This window comes from Hypanus sabinus, chromosome 6 (assembly GCF_030144855.1).
Source record: "Hypanus sabinus isolate sHypSab1 chromosome 6, sHypSab1.hap1, whole genome shotgun sequence".
In the NCBI taxonomy this organism is placed as follows: Eukaryota; Metazoa; Chordata; class Chondrichthyes; order Myliobatiformes; family Dasyatidae; genus Hypanus; species Hypanus sabinus.
Window position 1 is genome coordinate 67,587,961 of NC_082711.1, and position 21,929 is coordinate 67,609,889.

Below are 21,929 nucleotides of genomic sequence, written 5' to 3' on the forward strand. Positions count from 1 at the left end.
GTATGCCACTGTTACGCACATTACTTGGTGGTGGAAGAAAAGTAAGTATTGTTAGTGGAATCAGTGGAGTCAATGGCATTCATTCTTCATTTCAGATGTTGATTCAATCTTGTGCAGAAGCCTCCCCGTCCAAATTAGCAAATGCCTCATAATTGTTTTTGTTAGTAGAACTGAAGGATGTAAATGCAGGGATTTCTTTTAGTATTTTCATGACTTCACAAACAATGATTAATGTGTAAATTAATGAATACATTCCAAGCAATGTTTCCAAATTGTTTTTGTAGGAAAAAAATAAGAATTTACACTTTTAAGGTAGTCTTTCACAAAAGTAAGTTTGAACAATTGAATTAATTTTAAAAAGTAGTTATTGTTATTTTTTAGTCAAATTCAAATTTAATTTTGTGCGTATCACAATCATTAAACTGTGTGCAAAGTAAATGTTACAGTACTAAAAAGTTACAAAATTCAGTACCATTCAATTCTAAATGTAGTCACGAAGAGTGATTCGAGAGTCACAGTGATATCCTCTCATGCCTCTTTGCTAATAAAATTACAATCAGCAGAGGTGAACAGAAGTATGCCAGTTAGATCATGGTTTATAACCTTATTTCATTGACAACCTTGATATATATTTAAAACAATATTCTACTCATTTTGAAAGAAATGTCCTTTCCATATGTCCTCCAATATCAGATCCTAAAGAAAATTTGGAATATTTAGGAAAAAGGAACAATATTGACTTCATGCATGAGGATTCAACTCTTGGATCTTTTAAAGATAGATGTCATTCAAACTGCAAAGTTCTACACAAACGAGACCCACTGACCTAAGATAGTCTCCAACATAGGGTTTTTTGGTGCTGCCATACCAATAATGTGGAGTTGACTATCAATAATACAAAATGAAACTCCTTTCAAAAAAAATTCCATTCTAAATATAAATATTAAGTTGATACGATTTGATTGATTTTTGTAGTATGATAATTTTATAACTATTAATGTTAATTAACAATCTCATTTTGACTCAAGATTGAAAAATAGAAGCTACAAAGATTACTAAAGTTCATTCTGAAGCTGTAGAAACTTTGTTGATTCTTACAATTACAAAATGCAGCTGGATATCTCATTTGTCAAAAGACTGAACACTACTTGCCAATGTAAACTGCAAAATCAAGTCGTAGTTAATTCTCTCCTTTGAATTCTATTGCATATCTCTAAATAATGTGAAAGTTGAATGAGGAAGAATATAAAATGATACACTTTTTCATATTCTGTTCTGGTTCCAACTCTCAAATAATACTTCTGTCATGATTTGGAATGTTTTAATTTGATAAGTTGTCTTTCTGCTAAAAGAGAATAAGGCTGATTCATAACAAATATATTGCAGAGTTTTCACGTGCATATATAGTTTTAAAAAAATCTTGGTGTGTATTTTCATGTATCCATTTGATCTGCTCTGAAGAACATCAGTAGATGACAAAGAAAAAATTCTGTCCAGTGACCTCAAAGACATCATAGCCTACCCATCAAATTTTACCTCTTCACCAGTGCTTTCAGTCACTTCTCATGATACATTTCTGAGTTACTGCCTTTCATAAGTGCTTAATTTGGTTTTATCATGTGAAAACTATTTTATAATTGTACAAACTTGTAAAGGATAGACAAAAAGCAATTTCTTCAAATGAAAACCTGATTGCTGAAAGTGTCCTCAGTTTTTTTTATTCACTCCTCCAGTGATAAAAATGTTGCCAGCCTCAGCTCTGACCTATTTTAAAAAAAAAGTCCTGGCTTATCTCCTGAATTTTCCTAAGGAGGATTTAGCAGAAGAATGAATATCAGAAAAAAATGCAGGTCTGCAAGTGCCAAAAATCTGAAACAAACAAAAGATACTAGAAACAGTCAGCAGGTGAGGCAGCAGCAATTCTAGCATAGAAACTAGTCTGATCGTTAGCAATGAGACTCTATACATGAAGAGATCCTTGTGAAATATTGCATAGAGGGGGAGGTCGGCTAGTCTTGGCCCAATAAATCCCTGGTTCAGTAAGCTGAAAAAGAACTGTCAATAACTATGAATACTTCTGAAATTCTGACATATAAAAAGTACTAAAAATCTCAATCAATTAAAAGAATGTAAGATGTATTTAAATAAAATAACTAAATACTTTAAAATGTTATAATAAGATCCCACAATAACAGTGTTATTGCAGGGGATCTAACCAGTTTCGGGTTATTTGGCTGAATTTCACAGTACAAGGGCTCCCTGGGTAAAAATGAACTGACTTATGGAAATCCGACTTTAAACAAATTTCCCTATACAATTACATGCTAATAATAACAACAATATCCTTCATGGTTTTCGTTAATGACTGGATACACCATGTATTTCATTAGTTTAATTTTGGATAGTATTAAAATCATTATTCAATGAAATGACAGAAGGAAAGCAGGTGCATGTAGAACAATACATTGTGGGTTTGACTTGGAGAAATCATCTTACAGAGAGTTCTCAGAAATGGGGCTCTTGTGTAACCTAGGGACTGCCTGTAGAGTGATTCAGTTTAGGCTCCCAAGGTGGACTCATGAGGAGGCGGAAGAAATAGCAGCCAATAGCAACTTTGGGATGTCTGCTTCCCTACTGTCACTGTACTTGCTCAACATAATCTTTGTCAGTGTAATTCATCAGAATTCTCCCTTAATGAGTAAAATACTTTGCATCTGTAGGATCTAGATATTAATTTAAAAACTATTACTATACTTTTTAATTTTATGTAGATTTGTTCTGTGTAGTTTCCTAAATCTGTAAATTTCAGAAAATATTATTAAAACCATACAAGTGATGATTCTGAAAATTAGGAATGCAGGCCAAGTTTGTCTGTAAGGATTTGTTATGAGGCAATAATTATTCAACAGTTTAGTTTTATGTTCATTTTCAACAGGGCTTTAAAGCCGATAGCTTTTGAGCAGAGGTAAGTTAGTTCACAGGCTTTCTTCAGAATTGAAATACTGTTCATTAAGTCCACAATAAGGCAGCAGTTAGTGAGATGATTCTACAGCTTGGGGCATCGGAGTTCAGAGTTCAATTCTGGCATCCTCTGTAAGAAAGTTTGTATGTTGTTTCTGTGAGTCCCTGGGTTTCCTCTACATGCTCTGGTTTCCTCCCACAGGCCAAAGATGTACCAGTTAGTAGGTTAATTGGTCATTGTAAATTGTCCTGTGATTAGGCTAGTGTCAAATAGGTGGGTTGCAGAGCCTGAAAGGGTCTGTTCCACACTGTATCTCTAAATAAAAATAGGATCAGTCTCAGATCCATTATATTTGGAAATTTTGTTTACAATTTGATCTTTGTTTTTTTCAATTTTTAATGACTAGGTTCATGTTTGAAATCTTTAAAGAAATACCTGCTTTTATGTTGTACCTCAAGAAAGTTTTTTAAGTGTTATTACTGTTGTAATGTAGAAGGAGACTATAGATGTTGAGAATATGATACACAATGAGTAACGTATTCGTAATGTTTGGCACATTTCAGCTCTACTTTTCGAATTACAGTTTGCATAAGTCAATATTGTTAATGCATTTTATACTACCTACCTAACATAGAAGAGAAGAAAATTACTTTCAAATAACACTTTATGAAATCATTTTTGTAATTTTTATGGTCTTTTTAACTATTTCCTTTAGGTCACAGTGCCAGTCATGTTAGTTCATCACCTAGTACTGAGAGTCTTTTCACTGCAAAGGATAACACAGCATCTCCTCCACATTCCACTGCTAAGAAGGATTCATTCTTTAGTACAATCTCTCGCTCACGATCACAGAGTAAAACTATGGGTGGCCGAAAAGATGTGGTAAGTCATTTCAATAAACAACCATGTAAGTAAGTAAGTAAGCTTACTGGGTTAAAAGATTCCTGTAATATAGATTGTATAATTTACATACAATGTCTATGTCATACTCATATTTATCTGCTGTTTCTGTGTTAACCTTCAATTTATGTTTATTTCTTTACCTAGAAAAATATTTTCTTTCCTTTTTAGCAAGTTATTAAACTTGTAAATTCTTGATTAAGATATCTCCAGTAACTACTAAATTAAACATGATAATTCATCTAAATATTTTCACACCTAAAAGGCAGTGTTAATAGCATTGTAATTAACCTTTCAGACTTCATTATTACTGAAGTACATAGTCACAAAGGCAATCTTAATAATACTCACTGTTAAAACACTTTAGTGAATCAGTGGAATCATCGGTTCATATGCTAATCTAATTTTTAGACTATTCAGTTGTGGCCATGTTTTGGGGTTGCAGTACCTCCTTCTGAGGTTGCACTGCCTGTGTGAAGTTTGGATGCTTTCTCACATGATGTTCTGGTTTCCTGCGGCATCCCCAAATATGATGTTTGTTTAATTGGCCACTGTAAATCACCCTTTAGTGTAATTTAAAGGCAGCTTATGGGCAGATGTGAGAGAGCATAAACTGTAGGGAGATAAGGAGATAGGGACAGGACTAATTGAATGACTCCCTCATGGGCCAGCTTGGACCTGATGCACCCCCTTCCTATTTTAGCATAAGATAAGATGACTATATAATTCTTATCAAAGTCATAAAAGACATTCTATGAGTGTTAAGCAGTGAAAACAACATATTTGTTCTTCTCAACCAGTCTGCAACTTTTGATATTGTACCCAAAGTGGCCAAAGAGCTACACCTGCCCATTCACTTTCTCTTTCATCTCCATTTAGGGCCACAAACAATCCTTCCAGGTGAGGCAAGACTTCATCTGTGAGTTTTCTGGGATTATCTATTGTGTCCAGTGCTCCTGATGTGGCTTCCTTGGCGTTGGTGCATCTGGTCATAAATTGGGAGGCTACTTCGTTGAGCAACTCTGCTCCATCCACCAAAAGTGAAACTTCCCTGTGGCCAAACATTTTAATTCTCATTCTGCCATGTTGGTCCATGCCCTCCTCATGTGCCAAGATGAGGCTACCCTTGGTGAAGGAACAATACCTTATATTCCATCTGGGTAGCCTCTAACCTGGTGGCACGAATATCAATTTCTTCTTCTGGTTAAAAAAAGACTTTCCCTCTTCTTTTATTCCCCACTCTGGCCTCTTACCTCTTCTCACCCTCCTCCTCCTTTCCTTTTTTCTATGGTCCACTCTCCTCTCGGAATCCTTTCTCTCCAGCCCTTTACTTTTCCCACCCACCTGGTCTCACCTATCACCTTCGGGCTAGATAGATAGATACTTTATGAACCCAAAGTAAATTACAGTGTCACAGTAGCATTACAAGTGCACACATATACAAATATTAGAAGTAAGAAACAATAAAAAATAAGTTACCTCAAACAGTCTAACAGGAGGGGGTGGTCATCACTTCTCCTTATAGAGCCTAATCCTCTTTCTACTGTGCCAATCTTTTTATTCTGGCATCTTCTTCCTTTGGATTTACAGCATCTGCAGAACTTTTCGTATTTATTACCCATTGGTGCTTCCTTTCTAAATGCACTGGAGACCTGTTTTCTTGAACAGCTGTATTCCAAGTGTTAAATGCTGAGTTTTAGCCCCATAACATTGATGAGTTCAGCGCAGGAAGAGTCCTGTCAGCCATCGATGTCTGAACCATTCACAATGCCAAACCGTCCATATCCCTCCATTCCTTGAAGGTATTCGCATCTTAACACAAGAGAAGGCCATGGGACGACATGTTGGAACAGGACTGGGAATTGGAATTAAAATGTTTCACCACCGGGTAGCTCCGCTTTTGGTGCTCGACGAAGTGGTCTCCCAATTTTTGATGGGTCTCACCAATGTAGGAGACCGCATGTGGAACACTGGACACTATAGACCACCCCAGCAGATTCGCACTGGACACAGTCAACCATCCCAACAGATTTGCAGATAAACTGTTAACCTTCCCCGAAGGACTGTTTGGCGCCCTGAATGGAGATGAAGGAGGAGGTGAATCCTGTAGACCTCTTTTGTACCCTTTCCATAGCTTCCTCATTCGTTCTTCCTGTAATTTAGCAACCAGAAGTGCACACAATACTCTGAGTGTGGCCTAACCTCAGTCTTATATAGCTGCAACATGATTTACTTCTGTAGTCAATGTCTATAGAGGAGAATAAACAGTTGATATTTCAGGCCAAGCTCTTTCATCAAAGTTCAAATTAAATTTATTATCAAAGTGCATATATGTCACGTATGCAACCCTGAGAATTATATTCTTGTGGGCACACTCAAATAAAAGAAACACAACAGCATCAATGGGACACCGCACTCAAAAGAATGGACAAACAACCAATGATCAAAGGACAACAAACTGCAATTACGAAAAAGAAAGAAAAAAAACAATAAATATTGAGAACGTGAGAAGAGTCCTTAGGTTGTGGGAACAGTTAAGTGACGGGTGAGTGTAGTTGCCCTCACTGGTTCAAGAGCCTTGTGGTTGAGCGGTAATAACTGTTCCTGAATCTCTTGGTGTGGGTTCTGAGGCTCCTGTACCTTGTTTCTGATGGCAGCAGTAAGAAGAAACTGTGACCTGGATCTTTGTTGATTGGTGCTGCATTTCTGCAATAGTACTCTGTGTAAATTGTAGGGAGGGCTTTATCCATGATGGACTGAGCTGTATCTACTATATTTTGTAGGATTTTACATTCAAGGGCATTGGTATTTCCATACCAGGCTGTGATGCAAACAGTCAATATACTCTCCATCACACATCTATAAAAGTTTGTCAAAGTTTTTGCTTTCATGTTGAATCTGTGCAAACTCCTGAGGAAGTAGAGGCACTGTGTGCTGAGCCCAGGACAGATCCTCTGAAATGATAACACTGAGGAATTTAAAGTTGCTGACTCTCTCCATCTCTGAACCCTCGATGAGGACTGGCTCATGGATCTCTGGTTTCCTCTTCCTGAAATCAATTATCAGCTCATTGGTCTCGCTGACATTGAGCGAGAGGTTGTTGTTGTGGCACCACTCAGCCAGGTTTTCAATCACCCTCCTGTATGCTGATCCATCACCACCTTTGATTCAGCCAATAACAGTGGTGTTTTCAGCAAACTTAAATGTAGCATTGGAGCCATGGTCAGCCTCACAGACTTGGGTATAAAGCAAGTAGAGCAGGGGGCTAAACATGTAGTCTGGTGGTGCACGTGTGCTGATGGAGGTTGTGGAGGAGATGTTGTTACTAATTCAAACTGACTGGGTCCGCAAATGAGGAAATCAAAGATACATCATCATCAGGACTCATCATTCAGCATTCCTTCTATTGAAGTCTTGGTGTGAAATAGCAACTGTTTGTTCACCTTCATAAATGCTGCCTGACCTGTCAAATTCCTCTAGCATTTTGTGTGTGCCACTCAAGTGTGCCACATGCCTTCTTTACCACTTCTACGGACTTGGACCCCTAGATTCCTCTGTACATTTGTGTTGTTATATGGCCTACCACGTTCCCATTTCATTTGACCTTCCAAAGTGCAACACCGCCCACTTGCCTGGATTAAACTCGATCTGCTAATTCTCTGCACATATCTATAAGATACCTACTGTATAATATGCAAATTTTGATAGTGAAGGAACAGCAATATATTTAAAAGTCAGTTCACTTAGAGGCTTTAGTGCCTATATCCCTTCAACCACTGCCCCAGGCAGTATACATCACAGGTTTAGGAGGTGCTTTTCAAAGATTGTGTGTGGACCAGTGGTGAAGGTTGTAGCTACTTAAGGTAACAAATCAGTTGTCAAGCAGGCTACCTTGTCTCAGATACGTTTGAGGTTCTTAAAAATTGCTGGGACAGGATCTGAGTGCAGGAAGCAACACCAGTACAGCTGTTAAAATACCGGTAAAAGAGTGGAGAAAGTAACAAATATTTACCCACATATCACACAATTGAGCCCAATTGAATTGTGACTTGGATTTGGAGTAGAGTTGAAAGAGAAGTTGTTTAATGTTAAAATAAAGTTCAGGCAGGTAAATGAGCGTATTACAGAGGGGAACTGTTTGGACCTGTGCTCAAGGAACAAGCAGAATGCCCTCCGAACCATCCTAGTGAATGACTGAAGTGCAGAGGAATATATAATCTATGATAAAGCTCGGCTAGTTGAGGTTAGGGAATAGGAACTATGCGAAGTGGCAGAGGACATCAAAAGTGTTGTGGATGTAAGCAGAAATGAGCCAGGCCAGGAAAGACAAGATGTGAAGAAATAAGCTTAGTGGAGAAAGAGCAGGCTGAAACAGTGGACCTGTTGGGATAGTTCTGCTTTTCTTTCTTGGGCAGGAGAAACTGTGAGACTGCAAGAATGCAAGTTGCAGAGTTCTTCATGACAACTTAGAAACCATGGTTTGATGTTTGATAGTACAGTTATGGTCCGAGGGAGTTATGAGGAGGTACCTGCAAGTCAGAGGTCAAGTCATCCAACCTCAGCAGCACATTCCTTGTTAGGTGCATTTAATGACAATATCCAAGGTACTGGAAGCCTGTATACCCTAATTGTTCTATGACATGGAGCAGAGATTAAGTAAGGCATAAAAATGAAGGGCTTAATGCCAGGTGTAGTCAGTTCCTCAGCTCAATATGATTCCAAACCTCCAGTGGGCGTAAGGATGTCTATCAGCAGGCAGGAGCTTCTTCAGCTTCTGCATTACAGTGTAGGGATACAGAAATTAAAACAACACTGAACAGGAGAGGATGGATAAGCATCAGTTCCCTAAGGAAGTGTCTTCCTATTGAAGCTTCATCTCACACAATGCTTTTTTTTCCATAATCTCTCTAAAGACTTTAAGTATTTGATACATCTGCACTTTCTTCAGTCAGGTCAGGCTTGGTTTCAGAACTGTAAAGGCTACAAACTAAATTTTGTCCGTGTTCCCAAAAAGCAGTAGCATTAGCCTTGGTGTATGTAACATCCTTGCACAGAGGCTGGTACTACATATTAGCCATTGATTGTGGATCAGAAGGATTGAATGTACATAATGTGCAACATGGACCCCTGCCACTTTAGCTATTGCATTTACACCCATGATGTTAATATCATTTAATAATGATAAAGTAAATTCAATCAAAAATAAGGAAAGAAAAATAACAATAAGAAAAATAACTTTTGATGAATGGTGAAGAACTGCTCTTAAGACAAATTCCTTCCCAGCAATGGATACAAATCAGTGTTGCCTTTGGATGTAGGCATTAGCATAGAGGAGCGTCATTCACAATGCAGTAACTCAGAAGTCATGGCATTGGTAACCTCACAAGTCCAACAGTATGTTTTCACTTATTATTGGTTATGTATTTTGCTTTCTGTCAACATGGAACTGGCTTCTAATTCAAAGGTCGACATCTAATTTCCAGTCATGAATGAACAGAAAAATGTGGTTATAAGCCAAAAGCTGTATCTTATTGTTTGAAGTTGTTCATATGTCGTGAGAGAATATAACATGTACACTAAGAACTCAATCAACTTTTGTATTTGGAAACTGAAGAATTGGGAAGATTGCTAGATTGACCAACTTAATTCAATAGGTTCAGGCCTTACTAGTAAAGAAATCTGAGGAAAGTTAAGCATGTAGAGAATGGTTTCGTTTCCCTATACTTCTGCAAAGGCCAGTACAATGACATTAAACAGGCCAACTCTGATTTTTAATTCAGAATGTAAAATTAGGTTCCTCACTTAATTAAGCAATTAGAATAATTCTTACAAGGCTTTTGAAAAGTTAACAATCCTAACATCCAATTAAAAGCACAAATTTTACTCTTCCAATTGAACCACCCTTCAAACCTCATTGTTCATTATTTTAATGGTACTAACACAACTGAATTACTTCTGGCCAGCAGAAGGAATGTCAGAAGTTATACAATCTAGTCTGACTTACAGCAGTTACTGTGGCTAAATGGAAAAGCAAATCACTGTATACCTTTATTAGATTGAAAATACACCAGGGTATACACTAGTTTCAGAAGATATTTAGCCAGATTCTATTCTCTCCTTACTCCACTTGAATCCACTAGGAATACATAGATAGCTTTCATACTCAGCATGATTAAAGACATTGACTGTAAAATTGTGTAACAGTTTTTTAGTTTTAATTCAGATTTGTTATGTCCATATACATCAAGATGCAATAAAGTTCCTTGTTTACACAGAGTAAACAGTATACTTAGTGATAATGAATACAACAATAATAACAGTGACAAGCGTAAGAAAACAGAATGGTGTAAAGATTATAGTGAAATCTGAAGTAGTACAGTAAAGAAATGCTAAAGTAACAATACTACAATAATCAAGAGGTAGCCAAATGCTAACTAGGTAGTAGAAATCCCAATGTTACTTAAACTTATATGAAACAAGATTAGTTTTTTCAGATAAAAGAGATAAGAAGAAGGAACTGGAAAAGGCCACTTATTCCCCTTGAAACTGCTGCTCCATTTTGCAAGATCTTAAATGATCTAATCTTGGCCAAAGACTACTTTGCTGCTGTCTCCTCATATTCCTGGATTTACTTGCAATTTAAACATCTGTCAATCTGTGTCTTAAATATAAGTGATGACTCTGCCTCCACAGTGCTTCATCTTCTTTATAAAAATAAATTCCTCCCCTAAAAGGATGTCTCAATGTTACTCATTATTTAAAAAGAAATTTCTTTATCCTAAAAGTATGCTCTATAGTTCCAGATACTCCCACCAGAGGAAGTATCCTCTCAACATCCATCCAGTTTATCCCTCTTACCATTTTATACACTCAGTGACCATTTATTCAAGCACACCTGAACACTGCTTATTAATGCAAATACCTAATCAGCCAATCATGAGGCAGCAACTTAATACATACAGTAAAAGTGTGCAGTCATGGTAAAGAGGTTCAGTTGTTGTTCAGATCAGACATCAGAATGGGGAAGAAGTATGATCTAAGTAACTTTGACCATGAAATGATTGTTGCTGCCAGATGGGGTAGATTGAGTATCTTAGAAACTGATAACCTGGGATTTCCACACACAACAATTTCTGGAGTTTACAGAGAATGATGCAACAAAAAAGGGCATCCACTGAGTAGCAGTTCTGTGGGTAGAAACGGTTACAACAGTGGTGTGCAGAGGAGCATCTCTCAACACACAACACTTTGAATCTGAAGGTGGATGGGCTACAGTAGCGGAAGACCACAAACATACACTCAGTGGTCATTTTACTCAGTATCTTCTGTTTCTAGTAAAGTGACAACTGAGTTTATGTTTCAATAAGATTACTTATCATTCTTTTAAACTCCAGTGTGTATAGGACCAACTTATCCCCATTTTAAAAATTAACCTCTTAATTGCATGAATCTATTGAGTCCCCTCCATTGCAAATATTTCTTACTTTAAATGAGGCCAATACTGTATCCCAGCACTCTACAATTATACTTAATGCTCCTCACAAGAGTGACCAGTTTCCTTTCATCCACGCCATTACCTCTTATACCTTGAACTCTTGTTTCATGCACTAGGCTTTCTAGATCACTTTGTTCTGCTACATTTTATAGTCTTACTCAATCTAATTAATAATTTGTTCTTTTATACTTACTTCCAAAGCAGATGACCTCACATTTTCCCACAGTATATTCCATCTGCCAAGTTCTTGTATAGTCAGTTAACTCACTGATATCCTTTTGCGGGCTCTTCTACCCACCTCACAACTTGGTAACCTATCTATATTTGTATCATCAGCAAATTTGGCTCTAGCGTATCCAATTCTTTCATCAAAGTCACTAACACAGATAGAAAGCAATTGAGGCCTCAGCGCTGGTACCTTTGCAACCTCTCCCCCTCACTGTCCACCCACTCCCTCCACCAGTTACTTTTGGTCAGCTTGGTTTTCTGATGGTTTGTCACTCCCCCATCCATGCCAATATACGACTCCAACATTGTGTATTCTTGTGCAGTACTTTTTATATAGAATCTTATTGAGTGCTTTACAGAAATTCAGACATCTCACATCCATCATGTTTTATGTCCTTAAAGACCTATAGCATATTTGTAAATCACAATTTCTCTTTCAAAACATATGATTGTTTTATATTTTTCCAAATGTACTACAGTTACCTCCTTAATAATGAATACGTGCATTTTCCAATAACATTTGGTAATCTAATATATTTACTATGTCCAAATGTTGTTACATTTAAGGTTTTCTCAGTTTATGGAACTTCTTCAGAATCCATGCAACTCTTCATGAATTATGACTAATTTCTTTAAAGGGGCCTTTTAAAAGTTCCTTCCTCCCTAAAGACATTGATTATCTGTGATCATGGCGTGTTTTTCATGTCCCCTGTGTGACGACCAATCCAAAATAATTAGTTAGAATCTGTCTATTTACTATTAATACCCACATCTCATCCTCTTAATTTTAGCTAACTTCTTTATTTTTAATATTCCTCATAGACCATTTGTTATTGAGATGAAGAGAACTTTCTTCATGCAGACCATGTGAATCCTTTAAGTCCTTTACTCCTGAGGACTTTGGAGTCTTGATTATTGAATTCATTCAAATCAAAGATTGATAGATTTCTGGAAATTCAGGGAATCAAGTGGTTTGGAAATAGTGCAGGAAAATGATGATTAAGTTAAAGACAAGAACATAATATTAATAAATAATGGAGCAGGGAGAGAGACCCAAATGGCTGCCTTCTGTTCCTATTTCTTATGTTGATAAAAGTCCCAACACTGGATACAAAACTAAACTTCTCAGTTTAATTGATGGTGCATTCTTTTTTAGAATCTTTCTCACTGAATTTGAACTTTTTTCATATTTATGAAATATCATCTTATAGTCTGTCTGCCACTACTGATCCAACATCTTACTCAATTTTCCTGCTTCACTTTAGACAACTATATGCTCATATCATTCTAATTAACATTATTTAAGTTTAGTGCACTAGACTCAAGTTTTTCACCCTCAAGCTGAAATTGAAATTTTACCATGCTATGATTACTCATTCCCTGAGGATCATTTACTGTGAGATCATTTATCTATCCTGTTCTCTGGATGGTTCTTAAATGCGTTGCTCTAAGAAACTATTACAAATATGCTCTGAGCACTTGTCCTCGGTACTATATTTACCCATTTGATTTGTTCAGTCTAAATGATGATTAAAATCATCTATGATAAATGGAGCACCTTCCCTACAAATCTCGCTGTTTCTTGACTGATATTCTTTCCCATAATATAGCTACTGTTAAAGAGCATTTATATTTGCACCATTAAGATTGTGGCCTTACTATTTCTTCTTTTTATCCAAATTGATTCTACTTCTTGAGATTCTGTGCCAAGAGCATTCCTGAACATCGCTATGGTCTCATTATTGATATTACTCCATTACCCTTTCCTTTATAATTAAACTAGAGGATCTATCCTGGACCAGCACGTAAGTACCATTGCAAAGAAGGCATAACTGCACCTCTACCTTCTTAGAATTTTGTGCAGATTCAATATGTTATCTAAAACCTTGACAATCTTCAATAGGTGCACAGTGGAGAGTATTGAATTCATTCAAATCAAAGATTGATAGATTTCTGGAAATTCAGGGAATCAAATGATATGTAAAAACTCCCCTCAATCTTTTACCCTGACTGGTTGTATGACAGCTTCTTTTCTAACTCCCTGAAGTCCACCTATAGGACCTCATCCCAACTATCTCACTGATAATGATATGGCCCATGGCCTGTAGTTGTTCACTCTCCTTCTGCTCTGCAACCATACAGAGCTCCCCTTTGGAACCAGGGACGATGAATGCTATTACAGAATCGTGTGTATCATTTTACTTACTTAATGATTTTTGTAATGATGGCATCTTGGACTTTATAGATAAATATTTCTAGGGCCTCAGAACTTACAGAATTCTTGTATGAGCATGGATTTTTGGTTGCAGTTTGATGTGTTTTTTCCCCCCTCAGTGTTTTCTCTGATTGGATTTTCCACTTCAGGTGGAGGTTTGATGTGATTAGAGTCATCAAGTCACAGAAGAGTATAGTACAGAAACTGGTCTTTCTGCCCATCTAGACAGTACTGAACTATTTAGACTGCCTACACTGTCGACCTGCACCCAGACCATAGCCCTACATACCCCGACCATCCATGTACCTGTCCAAAATGTTGAAGTTGAGCTGATGTGCACCATTTGCACTGGCAGCTCATTCCACACTCTCACGACCCTCTAAGCGAAGAAGTTTTCCCTCATGTTCCTCTAAAACTTTTCACCTTTAACCCATGATCTCTAGTTGTAGTCCAACTCAACCTCAGTGGAAAAAGCCCTATCTAAACCCCTCAATTTTGTATACCTCTATCAAAACTCCCCTCAATCTTTTATGTTCCAAGGAATAGTCTTAACCTATTCAATCTTTCCTTATAATTCAGGTCCTCCAGTCCCAGCAAATTCCTTGTAAGTTTTCTCTGCACTCTTTCAACCTTATTTACATCCTTCCTCTCGGTAGGTGACCAAAACTGTACACAACACTCCAAATTAGGCCTCATCAACATTTTATACAACTTCAACAGAACATCCATCTCCTGTACTCAATACTTTGAGTTATGAAGGGCAATGTACCAAAAGCTTTCTTTATGGCATTATCTACCTGTGCTGCCACTTTCAATGAATTATGGGCCAGATCCCTCTGTTCTACCCCACTCCTCAGTGCCCTACCATTCACTGTGTAAGATGTGCTCGGGCTGGTCCTACCAAAGTGCAACACTTCACATTTGTCTGCAGAAAATTCCACCTCGCATTTTTCAGACTATTTTCCAGCTTTTGCAGATCCCTCTGCAAGCTCTGATAGTTTTCTCCACTGTCCACTACAGCCCCAATCTTGCGGTCATCCGCAAATTTGCTGATCCAGTAAATCAGTATATCATCCAGATCATTGATATAGATGACAAATAACAGCACTGATCCTCGTGGCATTCCACTAGTCACAGGGCTTCAGTCAGAGAGGCAACCATCTACTGCCACTCTCTGGCTTCTACCACAAAGCCAAAGTCTAATCCAATTTACTACCTCATCTTGAATGCCAAGCGACTGACTTTCTTGACCATCCTCCTATATAGGTCCTTGTCAAATGCCTTGTTAAGTATACAACATCTGCTGCCTTGCCTTCATCAACTTTCCTGGTAACTTCCTCATAAAACTCTTTAAGATTGGTTAGACATGACCTACCATGCACAAAGCCATGCTGACTATCCCTAATCAGTCCATGTCTATCCAAATACTCATATTCGGTTCCTTAGAATACCTCTGATAACTTTCTCCCTACTGATGTCAGGCTCACTGGCCTATAATTTTCTGGTTTATTTTTAGAGCCTTTCTTAAATGGCAGAATAATATTAGCTATCCTCCAATCCTCCAGTACCTCACCTGTCACTAAGGATGATTTAAATATCTCTGCTAGGGTCCCTACAATTTTTGCACTTGCCTCCCACTGAATCCGAAATAACACCTTGTCATGTCCTGGGGATTTATCCACCCTAATTTGCCTCCAAGTCAGCAAACAACTCCTCCTCTGTAATCTGTATAGGGTCTCTGACTTCAACGCTGCTTTGCCTCACTTCAATAGGCTTTGTGTCCATCTCCTGAGTAAAAGCAGATACAAAAAATACATTTAAGATCTCCCTCATCTCTTTTGGTTCCATGCATAGATTACCATTCTTATCTTCCAGAGGACCAATTTTGTCCTTCACAATCCTGTTACATTTAGCATATCTGTAGAACCCCTTAGGATTTTCCTTCACCTTGTCTGCTTAGGTAACTTCATGCCTTCTTTTTAGCCCTCTTGATTTCTTTCTTAGGAATTCTCTTGCATTTCTTATACTCCATAAGTATTTCATTTGTTCCTTTCTGCCTATACCTACAATGCACCTCCTTTTTCTTCTTAACCATTGCCTCAATATCTCTTGAAAACCAGGGTTCCCTAAACTTGTTCTCTTTATCTTTTATTTTGACAGGCACACATAAGCTTCGTACTCTTGAAATTTCACTCTTGAAGACCTCCCACTTAACAAGTACACCTTTGCTAGAAAACAGCCTGTCACAATCCTCACTTGCCAGATCCTTTCTGATACCATTAAAATTGGCCTTTCTTCAACTTAGAATCTCAACCCACGGTCCAGATCAACACACACAAAATGCTTGAGGAACTCAGCAGGCTAGGCAGCATATACGGAAAAAAGTACAGTCGACGTTTCAGGCCGATAGATGTTGCCTGGCCCCCTGAGTTCCTCCACTAGATACAACGTGTTCCCCAACACAAATTTCTGTCTCCTTCCCTAATTCATTCCCTAATCGCAGATGAACTATCTCACACTCTCTCGTTAGGACTTCCACGTACTGATGAAGGAAACTTTCCTGAACACATTTGACAAACTCTATCCCATCTAGTCTCTCTACAGTATGGGAGTTCCAGTCAATATGTGGAAAGTTAAAACTGTCAACTACAACAACCTTATATTTGTTGCAAAAGTCTGCAACCTGCAGACTGTTGCCCTATTAATGCAGTCTTATCTTTCTTATTCTTCAGTTCCGCCCATAAAATCTCTGTCCTGATTGAGCACTGCCATGATATTTCCCCCGATGAGTAATACCACTTCTACCCCTTTAATCTTTCCCACTCTGTGGCATCTAAAACAACACCAGAATACTGAGCTGTCAGTCTTGCCCCTCCTGCAATCAAGTCTCACTAATGAGAGCAATATCATGATTATTTGTGTTGATCCATGCCCAGAGTTCACCTGCCTTTCCTACATTACTTCTTGCATTGAAATATACACAGCTCAGGATATTAGTCACACTGTGCTCAACCTTTATTCCTGTCTTTGAGGTCTTAACAACATTTGTCTCCACTATCTGTCCACATCCGCCTGAAACTCTAGTTTAACCCCTTACCCCCACCCCCGTCCCGCACCACCGAACAACACCAGCAAATCTTCTTGCTAGGATATTAGTTCCCCTCCCCTTCCATTTCAGGTGAAAACCATCTCTTCTATGCAGGTCTCACCTTCCCTAGAAAAGAGTCCAACGATCCAAAAATCTGATACCTTCTCTCCTATATCAATTCCTTAGCCATGTGTTGAACTGTGTAATTGTCCTACTTCTGCCCTCATTAGACGTGGCATGGGTAGCAATTCTGTGATCACAACCCTGGAATTCCTGCCCTTTAAATTAGCACCTAACTCCCTAAATTCACTTAGCAAAACCTCATCACTCTTACTACTATGTCATTGGTACTTGAATGGCCATGACCTCTGGCCCCTCACCCTCCCATTTAAGAATGCTAAGGACTCAATCCAGGATGTCCCGGACCCTGGCACCCATGAGGCAACATACCGCTTCCCTTCTGAATCACAGAGGCAGACTCAGTGCCTGAGACCTGGACACTGTGACTTTCTTCTGTTAGGTCATTCCCCCACATCCCCCCCTCCAGACAGTATCCAAAGTGATACACCTGTTGTTGAGGAGGATGGCCACAGGGGTACTCTACACTGGCCCCATAACCCCTTTTCCCCTACCTGACTGTCACCCAGTTTCCTGTGCCCTGACCTTGGGTGTAACTATCTTTCTAAATGTCTTATCTATCACCTCCTCAGCCTCCCAAATGATCCAGAGTTCTTCCAGCTCCAGCTCCAACTCCCTAACAGGGATTGTTAGAAACTATAGCTGGATGCACTTCTCACACTTGTAGTCATCAGGAACACTGGAGATCTCCCTGCTTTCCCACATCCCGCAAGAGAAGCATTCAGCTATCTGTCCTGGCATCAACTGTCCTGTCTGAAATCCCTACTGTTCTAACTGTGCAAATCTAAAGAAGGAAAACAATAAATAAGCTTGTTCTTCCTCAGGCCTCTCTTTGCTGAAGCCTCAAAAATCTCCACTCTTAACACCGTCCACTCCAGCAATAGTCAGTCAAGGAAACTTCGGTTGATTAAGAAATCTATCTGCAGATCATTTGTTTCAGTTAGCTAGTGGTTTCATTTCTCTGTGTATGTTTACAAGATAGCTTTGTAAAAATTAATTCTCTCTTAGCAGCATTATGCATAATGGTAGCTGCACATTCCACATTGCTTCTGAAATTTGATTTCATTCACCTAATTGGAACTGCATTGCAGGTTTAGTATTACTGACTTGTGTTGAATATCTAGGCGAACATGTTTTTCTGCTAATGGTAGATATGTTATACAACTCCTCAGATTGCTCTTCTTTCCAAAGGACCATAAACAACCTTGTCGCTAATGATGTTAAAATATAACCTTTCTCCTTTCTTCAATAAAGGTAGCATTTGCTACTGCCAGCAAAGTGTCAAAATACAGACAGATGAAATATATTTGCTATATTAGAAATTTAAGCACAAACAGCATGAGTGACATTCTTGTCACAAAAGCTTCTTAGGCCAAGTTCTCCTCTTAATATATCTTCCAAAGCTTCCTGGCAGCCAAACCCCTCTCCTATAGTTATGGCTACAGCTATCAGCTGAATTTAGACACTATTTTATCAATCCATCCAATTAAATATGCTTTACAAGTCAAGCTTTCAAAATGATTGAGCATTTTAACAAACCATCTTGTTAATCTTTCCTACTGTCTGCCATGCATAGTGCACATAGGAACCACCACATATACATGCGTAGAAGTCACCACATCACCGTGTCTAGCTACCCTCCAAATCAGCCTACAGATGAATGTGTCCAACAATCATAGCATTTCTTACTAAATATGTTTGTTGTTCAATCGTTAAGTCGAGTCCAACTCTTCGTAACCTCATGGACCATAGGGTTCATAGGGTTTTCATTGCAAGACAAGGAAGTAGATTACCAGTTGTTTCTTCCACGCAGATACTGCTGTTGCCCAGGTTGAACTCAGGTCACATCTGCCTTGAGGTCCATTGCTGAGGCCACTATACCACCAGCCAGCACACTGAATATGTTTAGGATTTGACATTTTTTTGTAAGTCAGCCAGCTATTTTCCCCTGCCATGTACCTGTGCTGCCCATTCTAGCATCTCCCACCAATCACGTCAGCAAATACTCCCACCAGTTTAGAGGAGAAATGACAGTGATAGTGATAGGAGTATGGTTTTGGTGGGAAGTGGAATGGGTGGTGGACAGGCAGTCAAGAAATAAAAACAGAATATGCTGGGACTCTCAGCAGTCAGACAGCATCCGACCTGATAAAGGATCCTGGAAATGAAAAGTAAATTACTTCTCTTTCCACAGATGCTGCTACCTTTTTGCATCCGCAAACTATAGAAGTAGCTTACAAACATTTGCTCCAATTAGCCACGATCTGAAATTAAAAAAAGATAAAAGAAATAGCAGATGAAGTTGGAGAGAGAATTAGAAAAAAGCTATAAAGTGGGAAATCAAAGAACATATGAAAGCAGAAGTAGGAAGATAGTGCAAGTCAGCAAAAGAGAGCAATTATATTTTCAGATATGTGTTGATGCACAATATATTTGACAAATAATAGTGTATAAACACATCAGTATTGATTTAATTTGATAATATTCTAGAATCTACATCATGTAGATATGATAATATTAAAATATTAATGTATTCTTTCTCAGTAATATCAGTTTTAATTAATATAACTAAATGAAAATTTTACATGGAACAATCCTTCTTTAAAAAAAACTTTATGCCACTTTTCATGTCCATTAATTGTCACAGCGATGTTATGCACCAGAAATATTTTATGATGCATTTAAAATGATAATCTTTATTTAAGTTTCTACCCATATCTACTTCTGTTGTTATTATATTACTTCAGAGTAGATCCTGGTCTGTATGAATGAAATCTTTGATTTGTACAGCAGAGGGCAGCTCTCTAAAGTAAAATTAGAAGTAAGATTTGCTGCTGAGTTATAAGTCCATAAGACATCAAAGCAGAATTAGGCTATTCAGCCTCTTGTCTGCTCCGCCATCCAATCATGGCTGATTAATAGTTCCTCTCATCCCCACTTTCCTGTCTGTAACCTTTGACATTGTTACTCCTTCTAAACTATCTTTTTTTTTATTCTGGTGACTTCAACAACCTTTCCTGCATTCTCCTTCCATTTAATTTTATCCTCACTTTCAAAGGTGTTAAACCCACCCCACTACCATTTAGTCTAAGCCCTATCATGGCCCTAGTTATGCGGTTCACCAGGACCAGGTTTCAGCATTGGTCCATGATATGATGTTATAGTACAATAAATAATCCTCATTTTCTAAATAGAGAACTTACTTACTTAGCTAGGAAGTAAACTATGGAGTAATGTTAAAAGACCTAGAAATGCAGTTTTTTTAATAAAGGCCAAAAACAATTTCTCACAATGCAGAATGATATTGTGTAGAAACTTATTTTCAATAAGTTTTCATGATAGAAAATGTATTAAACTAATTATGGCAACTAAATATAAATTTACATTAATTGATAGATTTCTACAACCAAATTGGATTCAGAATCAAGAATCTAATGTCTCACAGGCTGAATGCATCTTTCAGCTATTGCATATAACTATTGTTATGATGTTGACATAGGCAACGGCGTTTAGTTTCCACTCTAGAACTCCTGATAGAAAAATGAAACAAATATTGTTAAAAGCCCTCTGCAAGTCAACTTGGATATGTGAGAGAGTAGCAGAATTGTTGATTAAATTGTTGACCTTACCTTTCACAACCATGGTCAGGCACAAGATTTATTTCTTTATTAGCATAGTTTGGCTAGCATATCAGTTAGTTCTTGTGCACATGGCATTGGCCATGTGGTCTCATTGTTGATAAGGATTGATAACCTTTGGTATGCACAATGTACTCAACTGTTAAGTGAATCTAATTGGCTAGTTAATAATGCAAACTTTGGGATTATGTCTTGTTTAATCATCTATTTATTGATTTTGAAATAAGTGGAGCTTTTATTATGCTTGAGGTGAGTTCATAGTCAAGTGATAAATTATCCCCAAATAATTTTATTTAATATTGACTTTCTATATATCCTAGTCTATTTGTTTTGTTTTGAACAGATGAAATAGCTAAGCCACAATAAAAGCAATAAAAACATTTTCTCAGTGGCTTATTAAATTGTCCATGGAACATTAAATATAAAATCTGATTAAAGATCCAAGCAATAATGTTTATAAATTTTTCCAAATCAGTGATACTCGTCAGATTCTTGATTTTGTAGATCTTGAAACCAGAAACATCTATGTTTAATTGGTAATAGAAACTGATTATGCGGCTGATTCTGGTGAGATAAGAGTGAACCATTATTGTTGTTCTGAAGATTTATAAACATTCACCTTCTTCTATATTTCAGGAAGATGAATTGGAGACCCAAGTGTCATTTCTGCAAGGACAACTGAATGACCTTGAGGCAATGTGCAAATTCTGTGCCAAGATGATGAATACACATATATGTAAGTATTGGTGGTATTGTCTTTGGAAAAGGTAAATCCTATGGATGCATATGATATCTGTATATTTATAATTTCTGCTCAATTAACAGGCAATTATGATTCCTCAGCAAATGGCACATAGTTTTCCTTTCCATTATCTGTCATGATTTCTTGCGAATAGTTGTTATTTTTGGATCTAACTTCAAAGAATGAGGCAATTTATATACAATCCAATTCACAAAATCTAGCCAGCTAAGTTGATTCTTCTTGAATTACTTAAATTGCTAGTCTATCTTGTTTACATTTTGTGTACTGGAGATTGTTGGTAAAATATTATGTCCTAAAAGGATTAAAATTTCTGTATTTATGTATAGCTTATGCTTATGCATTCTAATGAATCAAAACCTTCAAACTAACTTTCCAAGTCGAAGTATTAGATTTTTTATTTTAATATTCTTATATTTTCCAAAAACGACTGGTGATGTGATAAACACTTGTTTTCAATGTTTACTGTATTTCAGAAATATATTTGCATGTTTGTTTTATGTAC

The 21,929-nt window shown here is 37.6% G+C and overlaps 1 protein-coding gene across 1 annotated transcript in view; it reads left to right on the forward strand.

The window, feature by feature from the left end:
- tbc1d5 (TBC1 domain family, member 5) overlaps positions 1–21,929 on the forward strand; it is a 469,693-nt gene that overhangs the window by 405,347 nt on the left and 42,417 nt on the right. Inside the window, exons 21-22 of the mRNA XM_059972347.1 lie at positions 3,678–3,844; positions 21,301–21,400. Of these exons, the coding sequence (XP_059828330.1) occupies positions 3,678–3,844; positions 21,301–21,400 (267 nt within the window). The remainder of the gene's footprint in view (positions 1–3,677; positions 3,845–21,300; positions 21,401–21,929) is intronic.